A 12,607-nucleotide genomic window follows, 5' to 3' on the forward strand; every position below is an offset into this window, starting at 1 on the left:
ATCTTTAGACTATGCTGGCAAAAATTTATGGAATTCAAGTTGATTTGTCCAGCCGTTCTAAAATAACGCACAAACAAATTCTACGAAAAGCACATTAAAATGGATGTGAGACTATATCTCCACAATGGTTTGCCGTATTGAGACCAAACTTGGTGTGTTATAACATGCATGACATGAGGCTACCTGCAGTGTTTTAGCGCAGGGCCCCCTAGTAGTCAGGAGATACGAAAAATTGCTATAACTTCCGAATGGATTTGACCTTCTGAATTGCTTTTTCAGCACCATGCCCTGAGGGTACTCAAAGGGTACTCTGATCTTCTTCAGACCAAGCTGGCAAAAACGTATGGATTTTGTAACGTGACATACAGCCAAGTATGGTGACCCATACTCAGAATTCGTGCTCTGCATTTAACCCATTCACAGTGCACACACACAGCAGTGAACAAACACACACCATGAGCCATTTATGCTGTGGCGCCCGGGGAGCTCGGTGCCTTGCTCATAGCAGTCATGGTAATGCCGGCCTGAGACTTGAACCCACAACCTTAGGGTTAGGATTCAAACTTTCTAACCATTAGGCCACGACTTTCCCCTTGTGTTGATGTTCAAAATGGTTTTCGTTTTGCGCATAAACTGCATGCCAAACTTCATCTGAGGCTGTATCTTTGCAAAGCTTTGACATATTTACACCAAACTTTATATATGCCATTGTCCCGTCACACTGACCAGGCCACATCACTATGGTAACAGTACCACCTATTGGTCAAGAGTGATAAACCATGCATTAACCATTAATTATGAAACTTCCCCCCCAAAGAATTTATTATTGTATTAGCCTATTATAATGACACTGATCTCAAATTATTCCTTTAATTATGCCAACAACACACATTCCGATTATGCCATAGTCAGCTAAACTTCCTGTCCGCCATTTTGATTTATGTTGAAAACCTACTTTTTTAACGTCTCCTCCACCGTTGTTCCGAATTTCACCAAAATCGAATTAGATCATTATCACACAGTGCTGACAAAAAGCTATGGCTTTTTGATAGAAAAAAACTGTTTTTGTATAGCATCACTACAAATTTGACACACAATGCCAGATTATGTATGAGGCTGTATCGCTACAAATATTTGATATATTGACACCAAACTTGGTGTGTGCTATTGTTACCTCACACAGAATACACCACATAGATATGATAACAGCTCTACCTATTGGTCAAAAGTGATAAAGACAATACGAGAAGTTCTGTTTGATTTTTCAGCCATTTTGCTTCAAATCATCCTAAACTTGCTTTAATTAATCATTGTTGCAATTGGTCTGATGCTCCATGCCATGCAGGGCTCCTCAATTTGCCTTTGGAGTGCTTGGCCCACTTAATTGCTGCTTGCAGCTATATTTTAATTTTGTGAATCCAAAGCTCATTTTTGCATTCCACCCAAAAACCATTCATGGATGCTTAGTTGCACAAATGTTTCATACATGGTTTTGATATCACAACATTTATATATAAACAAATTAGTATTCAGTAGCTTGGCCAAACCAGAAGATTTAAGTTTATTAATTAAGTTTATTTATTTTTTTATTTAGCAAGGATGCATTATATTTATTTAAAATTAAAAAAGGATAGTAAAGGCATTTATAATGATACATAAGATTTATATTTCCAATAGCCTAAATGCTATTCTTTTAAACTTTACTCTGAACAGTAATATTAGTGTTGTTTTACAAAGTTAACATACTTTAAGGAAAGCAGAGTAGCAGAACAATCGGTTTAATCCCATAATTTAACTAAATTGTTTGCTACTGTACTTTTAAGATGTCAATCTTTAGAAAGAAGGTGGAAAATGGTCACATTAAACAAAAATGTGACTGTTTTTGATGGAAAAACCTTTACTCACACATAATTGGACTTCAGGGAAAGAAATGAAATGCTACATAAGTTTTAAAAAATGTCATTCTTCATAGCTGCATTCAAGTCTCTAATGCTTAACTAAATACTTGAAATAGTGGTTTTTAAATGTGGTGGTTGATGTGCTGCATATGTAAAACTGCGGCTGCAGAGTTGGCACGTCTGCATGTAGTTGTAGTGTATCATAGAGACAGACATTGCATCCATCAGTATGACAGGATTCAAGTTGCATAAGCTGCATTATTTAATACACTGTAATGTCAAAAACTGTTACTGACATGAGCAGGAGGCCATACTCTGGCTGAGATATGTTAGCTACTGTAAAGTAAAAATATTTAGAACTAGCAATCTGAATAACAACATCTAATTTAATGGATTATTGAGATACACTGTCAGGCAAAGGTTTGGAAAAATTTGGATTGATCATGTTTTTGAAAGTTGCATATCAAGACTGCAGTAGTCTTTGCTGCTTAATATTTTGTGGAAGATGTGATACTTTTATATATAAGTTTTATTATTATTATTATTATATTTTTTTTATATTATAACTGCCTTAATGTCACATTCGATCAATTTAATGAACTATTGCTGAATATTTTTTTTTAATTATTATTTATTTATTTTTTTACTTAACCCAAACTTTTGAAAGGAAATGTATCATCCCAGCAGGCACACAATGCCATTATAATGCCAGGTTGACATTGGACATGACATCAGAAAGACATTGCATTTTGGTAGAGAATGAAAATTGGGTTGAAATAAGTATTTAACACCAATTTGACATTGATTTGTCAATTTGGTTACACAACCTAAAAGCAACAAATGTCAACATCAGCTGACATCAGTGTCTTAGGACATTGTCATGCAGTGCATGCTGGGATGGTTTTCATTGAAATATTAAGCAGCAAAAACAGTTTTTAACATTAATAGTAATAACAAAGGATTCTTAAGCACCAAATCAGCATATTATAATGATTTCTGAAGGATCATGTGACAGTGAAAAGTAGTGGCTGCTGAAAATCCAGCTTTGCACTACAGGAATAAATTGCATTTTAAAATACACTAAAATAGGGAACAGGCATTTTAAATTGTAATTACTAATGTCACTTTATATGTATTTTTGAACAAATAAATGCAGACTTGGTGAGCATAAGAGACATCTTTCAAAAACAACTTGTGTCCTCCAGTGTTGTTACTGCATATACATATATTTGAAGTGTTCGCATTAATGTTTGTGTGCTTCTGTATGTGTGATGGATTGCTAAATCTACTTCCTCTGTGTGTGTATATGTATGTTTGTGTTCAGTGGACGGAGGTTGGAGCGAGTGGAGTAAATGGTCGCCATGTGGAGCCGACTGCACCATGTGGAGGAGCAGGGAATGTACCCAACCAACACCCAGCACGGGTGGGAAAGAATGCCAGGGGCTGGATCTCCAATCTCTCAACTGCACCAGTGAGCAGTGCCCACAGAGTGAGTACCACCATCTCTGTCCCTTGATTTATCAATCGATTAAAACACAGGCTTCCTTTATTGATCACTAAATGTGGTGTGAAGCCTAGGGTGCTTCGGTGAGAGTCCCATTTACTAGTAGACAACAGGAGGGAAGAATCTGGAAGGGCACCTTGGAGGTCTACATTAACACCACACTTTGTTTAGTATTTCAGGCTGGGTTTGTGTATCGTTGAGTCGTGTGTTTTTCACAGGAAGGTCACTTTTCCAGATCAGAGAATCTCGAGTTGTCCAAGGTCTTGATGCCCCCTGGGTTCCATTCCCTCTGTTTGTTTTCCAGCTTCTCTTTCCTCACACAACCTTTCCCATTCCTGTTGTTTTTCTGTTCTTTTAATCATTTTAAACCTCTCAGTCCTGCAGCCGCTGTTGCCATAGTACCACCGCAGCACTGACATGGGCGTCCTCAGGACGACGTTATTGTCGTTCTTCCGATGATTGTTTTTGATATCAGAGCTTCTGGTGGCCGTTATCAACTGTTTCTGTGAGAAACGATTGGTTCGAACAAATGCCAGAGGGCAGACTATGGGGAAGTCATAGCTCTGTGTGATTTCAGGATGGTTCTGTGTGACTTACAGGGGGCAGAAGAGCTTCTGGAGCAAATGGTTATGTGCTTTCAAAGCTTTACAGTCTTTATGTGCTAAAAGTGTTGCAACTAGAAAGAATCCTGCTTGAAATATGACTTTTATATCTTGAATTGTTTGCATTGGCCAGATGGTGATTTAAAATGTTATGTTTTTCTCTTATGCTCAAAAAGGCTGCATTTATATGAAAAATGCAGAATGAAAACAGTAAAAACATTAGTTTATTTTGTAGCTTCTTATTATTTATTTGAAAGATGCATTTCTTCAGTATTCAGACTTACACGTTCCATTAGAAATAATTCTATTATGATGATTTGCATATTACTTTTGTGTTGCTTAATATTTTTGTGGAAACATGATACTTTGATTAATTTGACCATTTAAAAATCACAGTATTTATTTGAAAATTAAATATTTTGTTACATTATAAATGTCCTTGCTGCAGATTTTGATCAATTGAATGCATCCTATTTCTTAAAATAAATAATTAATAACCAAACTAACTTACCGATTACAAACGTTTGAACAGTAGTCTATATGCATAAATTAAAATTAATAAATTAAAATAATTGTTACAAGTGCAAATAAATGATGATATAGTTAAGCAATATCCTCTTGGATTGTGATAAACAGTTTGAATTTGTTTTAGTCTTTCCTCTTCTTGGTACTGTAGGTATTGTATTCCAAAAATACTATAAGTTGTATAGTACTGTATCAAATTGATACAGTTCTTTGCACACAAAAAGTATTCTTATAGCTTCATAAAATTAATGTTGAACCACTGATGTCACATGGAGTATTTTAACAAAACCCTTACTATGTTTCTGGGCCTTGAACGTGGTAGTTGCTTTGCTCTCTATGCAGGGTCAGAAAGCTCTCGTATTTTCACAAATATTTTAATTTGTGTTTCCGAAGATAAACAAAGGTCTTAATGGTTTGAAACGACATGAGGGGGAGTAATTAATGACAGAATATAAATTTTGGGTGAACTATCCCTTTAACACATTAGTTGTTCATAGTCAGTGTTGAAGTGTCTGCGTTGACTTACTTGCATATGTTTGGCCATATCATATAATTATTCACCCTGTCTGTCATTCAAAGCACTTTGTGTGATATCAGCTGTGAGGAACCACAGTTTAAAGGCCTCCCGTAGAGACAGCAGAACAACAGAAAAGAGCTGTGCTTTTAATGTCTCGCCCTGTAATTTACCCACTGGTTATCATAAAATGTGGTGGTGAGTCGAACACTTGTTCTTTATTAACAGTTAATTTGGGGCCGTTTCACTCCCATCCGAAATCAGGGACTTGTCTCAGCAACTCGCTTCACGCACTGTTCCGTTTAATCTCACTATGGCCTCGACTGTTGCCGATACGGATCGTCGACAGAAAGAGACAGAGATAAAGAGAGGCAGAGTGTAAGCAAACACTCCCATTAGTATGTGCAGAAGTAGAGGTAAAGAGTGAAGAGTTTGTATTCCCCATGCTGTGAGTCGATACAGTTCTAGAATCTTTAGCGTTTCTACTAAGGGCCACATGGAGGCATGTCCAATCATAGCATCATCTCAAACCTCGCCAGCATATCTGCAGCGTTGAGATTTTACGTGCACAAAATGCCAATGTTGCAAACAGTAACGAAATAAGGAAAATCCTAAATATTGCTACCCACCAGAGGAGTCCAAGACCTAGTTCTCATCATTAGATGTTTACGTTTCTCTGTTCTGGGAGGTTATTAATTGGCCCACATTGCTCAAATTAAAAGCGCAGAAGCTGGTACGATGGCAGCCATGGGGAAATTTGCTCAGCTGTGGGTCTGGCCAAGCAGATGGGCATCAAAGTGTTGTATTTGCATCCTCTTGGATCAAAGTGTCAGGATTGGCATTTTTTTTTATTTTAGGGTTTTTCTGCACAGTTAACATACAGTTGTCCTTTAGGTTTTTGCACCTTTCAGATTTTAATCTGAGCCCTCCCACATGTCATTTGCTAACTCTTTAAAGCCCACACTTACAGGCACACTGAATAGGCAAAAATCCTTTAAAATTGGAATGCAGACCGCAGAAAAATTCTTGTCCCAATCTGTTCTCAGCAGATGTCTCTCGCCAGACAATAGACCTGTTTTATACAGTAATGAGCAGAAAATCCTGCCTGCTTTGGCTACTCCTCTGCACAGGAAAGGCTTTTTTTTTTTACCCTTCCTCCGAGGGTTTAATTAGTTGTTAGAGAAAACTCTTGTTGAAATAAAAGTAGCATTTAGTGTCCTCGTAATTCAAGGTGGAGATTAGCCCTTGAGCACCTGCTATGGGTTAAAAGCACAGAAATCCAAAGCATCTGTGTGATTTGTCTGTTTACTTGAGGATGTGGTTGAGGAGGACAGGTTGATTCTCTGTCGATGTCCTTCATGCTTCCACCATGCATAGGCCTTAAATAGAATCACTGTTTTTGTTAGGTATGACATGTTTCTAAATCAAAAGTGTCTCTTAAATTGGTCCTTGAAGAGACATTCCCATAAAAAGTGATCGCTTTTCAAACAATTCTTGAGTTATAATTGTTAGTGTAATAATAATCTGTGATTTCATGTACAGTCTGCACTAACAGATCTAAATCTGCAGCAGAACAAAAATGCAGCTTTTTACCAGAGAATAAAAATATTTATATTGGATGTATCTGTTGGGGCAGGGTTTTGAATAATAAATATCTAAGGTCTCCATAAATATAACTTACACCAAGGCATGGTGTGACGCTCTTAAACTGGTTGATTTTTTTTTGGTTGTGTCTAACCGTGGCCCTATGTATATACAATAACTTTATAATGACATTCAATTCACATCATATGTATGTATGAATATTAACCATATGTATACACAGTTTTAGCAACACTGACTTTTTATTTTATGCAATTATCTACTTTATTTGTACTTTAAATATTAAATACCAATATATAGTTATATTTGTATATCATGAATATGCCTACATTATTTTTTTTTATACCAGTGCATTGACAATACAAGTAATATTTTATTCCAACTCAATTATGCAAATGTATTTTAAGTGGAAAATAAAGATGCATATAATAAGTCCTCTATTTTAATATTTCTAAAGACTAGCATTGGGCTTATAGCAAATTAGTTAAAAGGGATATTGTTTCCTGGAAGTACAAGGGTGTTTATTCAAAATCACGGTCACCAAATGTTAATTTATTAGAGGTGTATATTGTTTGATTTTCGCGAATCGGTGAATAACTACAATGTGGATGCTCATAACCTCCATTCATATAGTCAGGATAATTAACAGCTTGGCGCATCGCCACCTGGTGAAATTACACCCAAGTGTTACTGGGTAAAAAGTAATGATGGGAAGGAAAAGTCATGTTACTGATAGGCTAATATGTGGAATAAAGTGAGTTAAGACATATTTAGCAATAATGGAAATAACATTGTAACATTTGGGTTGAAATCAGCTCTTTATCTTTAAAATAAGGGACTAATTAATTAATACCTGCTTTTTCCATTTTGTATGTTAACCACTGTGTGATAAGATTCAACGGATACAGTTTTAGACTTTTTTTGATGACCTTATGACCTCCGCGTTTTGTATTGTCATAAATAACCACAAACCAATTTCCACCTTTCTTTGATATACACTTCCCTGCGCCACCAAAAACCAGTGTTTTATCAATACTAGCACAACACAGACAGTAGACCTAGCATAAACTTCAACACTGGATCTACCTGACAGAATCACGACCGTCTTAAAATGTCACTGTTACAAGTCTGAACCTGTTTCTGTCAGCCATAATAGAAGAATTGCAGGTTATCTGTTTCCCACCGTGAGAGGAGGGGAGGCACTCTCTGAGATTTACCCACAGGCGGAGTTTGGTCCCCTCAGGCCGGGCCTGACACCCCGCTGTTAGACAGTACAAGATGTTCGTAGCCCACTCTGTTACACCTCCAGAAACCCGTGTTTCGACACACCTTACATCAGCCTCTGGAACAGCAGGAACATCGCTCGCTCTGTTTTGTGTTGATTACAGCAAAAAGGGAGCAAGGGTGGGGGAATCTGATACCGAAAGCAGCTCGCTTGCCTTTCTCCCCACCGCCTCCACGTCAAGGTGTTTGAAAGCGAGGCAGAGACGAGGTGCTGTGGAGGCAGAATACTGCCGCACGGAATCAGACAGAATCCATCCAATTATAAAGCTGATTAACTGTGTCAATTAAAGCGTGATGGATGTCTGTTCATTTATTGAGCAGGGCAGAGGGAACGCCAGCCCGGTCTATAGGCAACTTCAGTACATCTGTTAGACCTGATAAAAAGTTAAGCAAGGAGGCTCTGACAAGTGCAAAGAGTTTCCCTGGTGAAATAAAGCAGGGAGATGGGGTGAGGGAGATCGGTTCAGGTGGATGAATGGGGACAGACACTTAAGGGACGAATCACATCCAGGATTTTGTAGGAGTCATGGCCAGTCGTTGGAACATTAAGATGTGGATTTCAATGTAATATACTATTTCAGATTATTTCTTTAAAAAATACCAGTTTTATAGCACTTCTTTATGTCATGAAGAGTAATATAATATAATTAAAGTATAAGTAGAAACTAATATAATGTTTCTTTCTCACACAATTGAATGTTAAAACATATAAAGAAATAGTTTTTTTTTTTTTCATTAAGTTTAGTTAACTAAATACACACACCAAAAAAAACATGTTATTTAACTATTTGTAGCTGTGGTTGTATTAATTGCTAAATCTCCCATCAAGGATATATGTCAAAAAAACTAAACAAAGAAGACTGTTCTCATGAGTCATGATCTTTTATACCAATTAATTGATAAAACATTAATTTATACTTGTATTAATTGTATTAATTTATCAATTGTATTTGATTTATAATTTTTTAGCATGGGCTTCACTATTTTTTAGCACTATGGCTTAGTGTGTTGGATCATTCATCTGCATCTATAATATCATTTTATACACCACTATGTATTTTATATTTTTCTTATGTTTTCTTCATTTGTTTGTTTGTTTGCTTAGTTATATATTAGTAATTAGGCAATTTATTTAATGAATACAATTTATATATATATAAAATAAATAGTAATATTAGCATTAATATTAATTTGTATTATTATTTGCTTTGGTTATATTATTGACAACTTGTACATTTGTTATATAAAATTACCAATTATATAATATTTATGAAAAATGTCTCTATAAAAAGTTGAATTTGAGTGTTTTCATAGATTTTCCCATGTAATTTATTATTAGATTTTTTTTATGTATTTTTTCCCACTCTCTCCCAGAAACTGCATTTCATGATTCAGTGGAGAGTGAGTTTGCTTCAGCTCTGGAGGGTTTTACAGGTTTACAGACTCTTCAGCCTGTTAATCTTCTTTTTTTTTTTTTCATGTGCACCTGGAGTGCACACGCTACAGGCACAAACTCAGCCCCCAACATGTCTCAGTGCGTCAACTGTCAGTTTATAAAATCATAAGTCCTCTTAAACCATGACAAAGTCACTTCCCGCAGACATACTTAATGCATCGTCGATACAGAGACGCAAGAGCAATTCCTGTTTGCATGCGCTCAGTCATTCACCATTGACCAGCTGTCACGAAACAAGCCCTGATGTAATGCCACTTCCTGGTGCTCGGCCACCCTCCTGCTTGCACCATATCATGTCGTATTGACAGAGTCATCAGTCAGACATGTTCAAGAAAACATGTCAAGAAGACATGTTGCCCATGACCCCTGTGCGCCATTAGTGATACTTTGTAGTCACGTCAGAAGAAATCGAGCTATATTTGGATGAAATTAACTAGACCAGGCACCTGTAGTCCTAAGAAGTGTAGATTGCATTAAGTAACAACTCCGCTGATGGCAATGAGGGTGTTTATTGCGACTCTGGTGATTAAGAGTGTGATGAACAATTAGAAGACAGCTTAATTAGAGTGACGCAGACTGGCATAATGGTAATTGACAGCCCTGTTTTAATTGTCTGTGTGATTTTGGGCTTTGGGATGATACTAACTGAATCATTTCCTTTGATAATCTCACTCTCGTTCAGTCCAAACAAACCAAGCAGAGAATGTGAGGATGTACGTAAGTGTGATCGTGATTCTAACTTCCTGTGCAGCTTTGTTCACACTAGTGAAAAGTAAATAAAAGGCTAATTAAGAGCTACAAAGGGGGCTTTCAAAAGTAAACTATAAATTAAACACAGTATGGTCAAGAATGATTTTACAAGCTAACACAAATTTCATAAAATAGACTGTCGCTTATTTTGCTTTGTGTAAATCTAAACAAAAACACTTGTATTGCTAATTAAAATTATTCTAAACAGGTAAACAAATCACTAGTAACAATATGTTTTCATTCATAGATAGATAGATAGATAGATAGATAGATAGATAGATAGATAGATCTAGCAGCAGTTTCTCCCTGAGGTTTTTAGACTATTAAAGTCATGCACATTTATTCTTGATTTGCCCTTCCATTGACCCCAGTTGGAGTTGTACTTTGATGCAGGACGTAATGCTCAGTGTTATGCCCTATATGCACAGCTGTGACTCTACCCCAGAATTCAGGAGCTTCAGCTGAGCGATTCCTCGTAGCTTTCAGCATCTAAACAGGCCCGAATACACCTCTGCAGTCTCTCGTCACAATACAGAGCCACTGGTTCTGTCCCAGCGGTGAGCGCAGACACCTCTACCACCCAGCAAATCAGCATGCCACAGAGACAACCTTCACAAATCCCATTTCCCACCGACACAATTGATTAGAATAATTTTGGATGTGATTGTCTCTGGGTACTTAGCCATAAAGCTGCAGGCCACAACGAGAGAGGGCACATGAATTTATGTGGATTCATAAGGAAATCTGCTTTGTGTCAAAAATGCACACACTCTTTCCCTCTCTCTCTCTCTCTCTTTTTGGAAGGAAGTGTCTTTCAAAATCGTGCCCATAAATTCAGCAGCTTGAAGAATGCTGATGTAGCAGGCTGCCAGCAAACACTCCTGTCTTTCCAACTGCAGTACAACCCACCGAAGCACAGATATGATTACCTTTTTAAGGAGGCGGCAGTAAGGAACCTGCACATCTACTGAAATGTTTTCCCAGCAGTTAATTCCCTTACACACAATGCAAGCCAAGTCAGGTTTAGGTAATTCTGTTTGCTAATAATTGTATGCTTGGAAAAAAACAACAACTGGCATCTGGCAAAATTTGGTTAGCATCAGATTACAAAGTAATAAGAGGGAAGAACAGGTATTTCATTCTAAAATTGACATTGAATATCACTTTGTGCATTTTTAAATGATCTATTTAGGCTAATTTTTAAAGTGCAATACTGCATGAATTATGCTACGGTATATATAATTTTTTACATTTTATTATTACTATTTTTCTACGTGAAACACACATTACAAATGTAAAATATTTGTGGCTTGACCTCATTTACCTCAAAGCCTGGTTCGTTTGACTAGTGTGATCAGTCCGTTTAGCAGACCCTGACTCAGTTGGAAGAGGTGGGCCAGAGCACGGTTCAGTTATATATAAATCAGTGAGTGTGAGCGCTAACCGCGCCGGAGCGCAGATCTTCTCATATGTGCTGCAAGATTGCGTGAATATTTCGGATATTTCTGAAATTTTCTGAGTGGCAAAAGCGGTAGATGTGGAAAGCAATATATTCTGTATAATAATATATTGTGTAATATATTGTGTAACCAATATTTTATGTGACTGTTACTGACACTTGTGTCTCTTTTTCTGTCTCTGCGCAGCGGCATCCGGTGCTGAGGATGTGGCCTTGTACGTGGGAATCGTGGCGGTGGCTCTTTGTCTGACTCTGCTGCTGATTGTACTGGTGCTGGTCTACCGCAGGAAGAAGGAGGGTCTCGATGCAGATGTGGCCGACTCCTCCATCCTCACCACTGGCTTCCAGCCCATGGGCATCAAGCCCAACAAGCCAGGTGTGTGGGCACCGCGCAGGGCCGCCCGCAGCAGTAGGCTATTGTTTCTCTACACTATCCACCTCTCGTCACGGTGTTTCACACCCATCCTTTTATCCCTGTGCCACCTGTGGAAATCACAACTCACAGTCTCGCAATTGTGTCCGTGTGTGTGCAGTGTTTACGTTAAATGGCAGTAGTCATAGTTGTATGTGCCATCTTCACAGTTGCAAACGATTGTGGTGGTTTTACTTAAATCATCTTTGAAGTCATAAGTGAGAGGAGACCTTCACTCGTCCGCCTGCTACCGTGGGAAGTGATTTGGTAATAGTAGCATTAAGCTGATTTCCATTGATCCTCCCACGAAACAAATCTGCCTACTGCTGTGCACTTTTATTTTTACATATGTAAAGTGTTTAAAGTGGGAAAAAAACGAGAGCGGATGGCAAAGTATGGAGTTGGATTTTGGGGATTTGAACCTGAAGAAAGTGTAAACAGAAAGTGTAAAAATAAATTCAACCATGACTGCTAGGCTTTCTTTAAACCCTGTATGGAATTGATTGTGGCTGTTAAAGAGGAGGAGGAGGCATTGATTTATTTACGAGTGAGTCTCTCTCAGTGCTGAAGGCCCGGCTACATCCATGGATTTGTGCATTTG

The 12,607-nt window shown here is 37.6% G+C and overlaps 1 protein-coding gene across 4 annotated transcripts in view; it reads left to right on the forward strand.

The window, feature by feature from the left end:
- LOC113113834 (netrin receptor UNC5A-like) overlaps nucleotides 1-12,607 on the forward strand; it is a 170,912-nt gene that overhangs the window by 131,433 nt on the left and 26,872 nt on the right. For 2 of the 4 annotated variants that reach the window (XM_026280329.1, XM_026280331.1), the window contains 2 exons: nucleotides 3,223-3,387; nucleotides 11,782-12,003. In XM_026280329.1, coding sequence (XP_026136114.1) covers nucleotides 3,223-3,387; nucleotides 11,782-12,003 — 387 coding nt within the window. The remainder of the gene's footprint in view (nucleotides 1-3,222; nucleotides 3,388-11,781; nucleotides 12,004-12,607) is intronic. The other 2 variants (XM_026280330.1, XM_026280332.1) reach the window with 1 other exon arrangement.

Source organism: Carassius auratus, chromosome 14 (genome assembly GCF_003368295.1).
Source record: "Carassius auratus strain Wakin chromosome 14, ASM336829v1, whole genome shotgun sequence".
NCBI classification, from domain to species: Eukaryota; Metazoa; Chordata; class Actinopteri; order Cypriniformes; family Cyprinidae; genus Carassius; species Carassius auratus.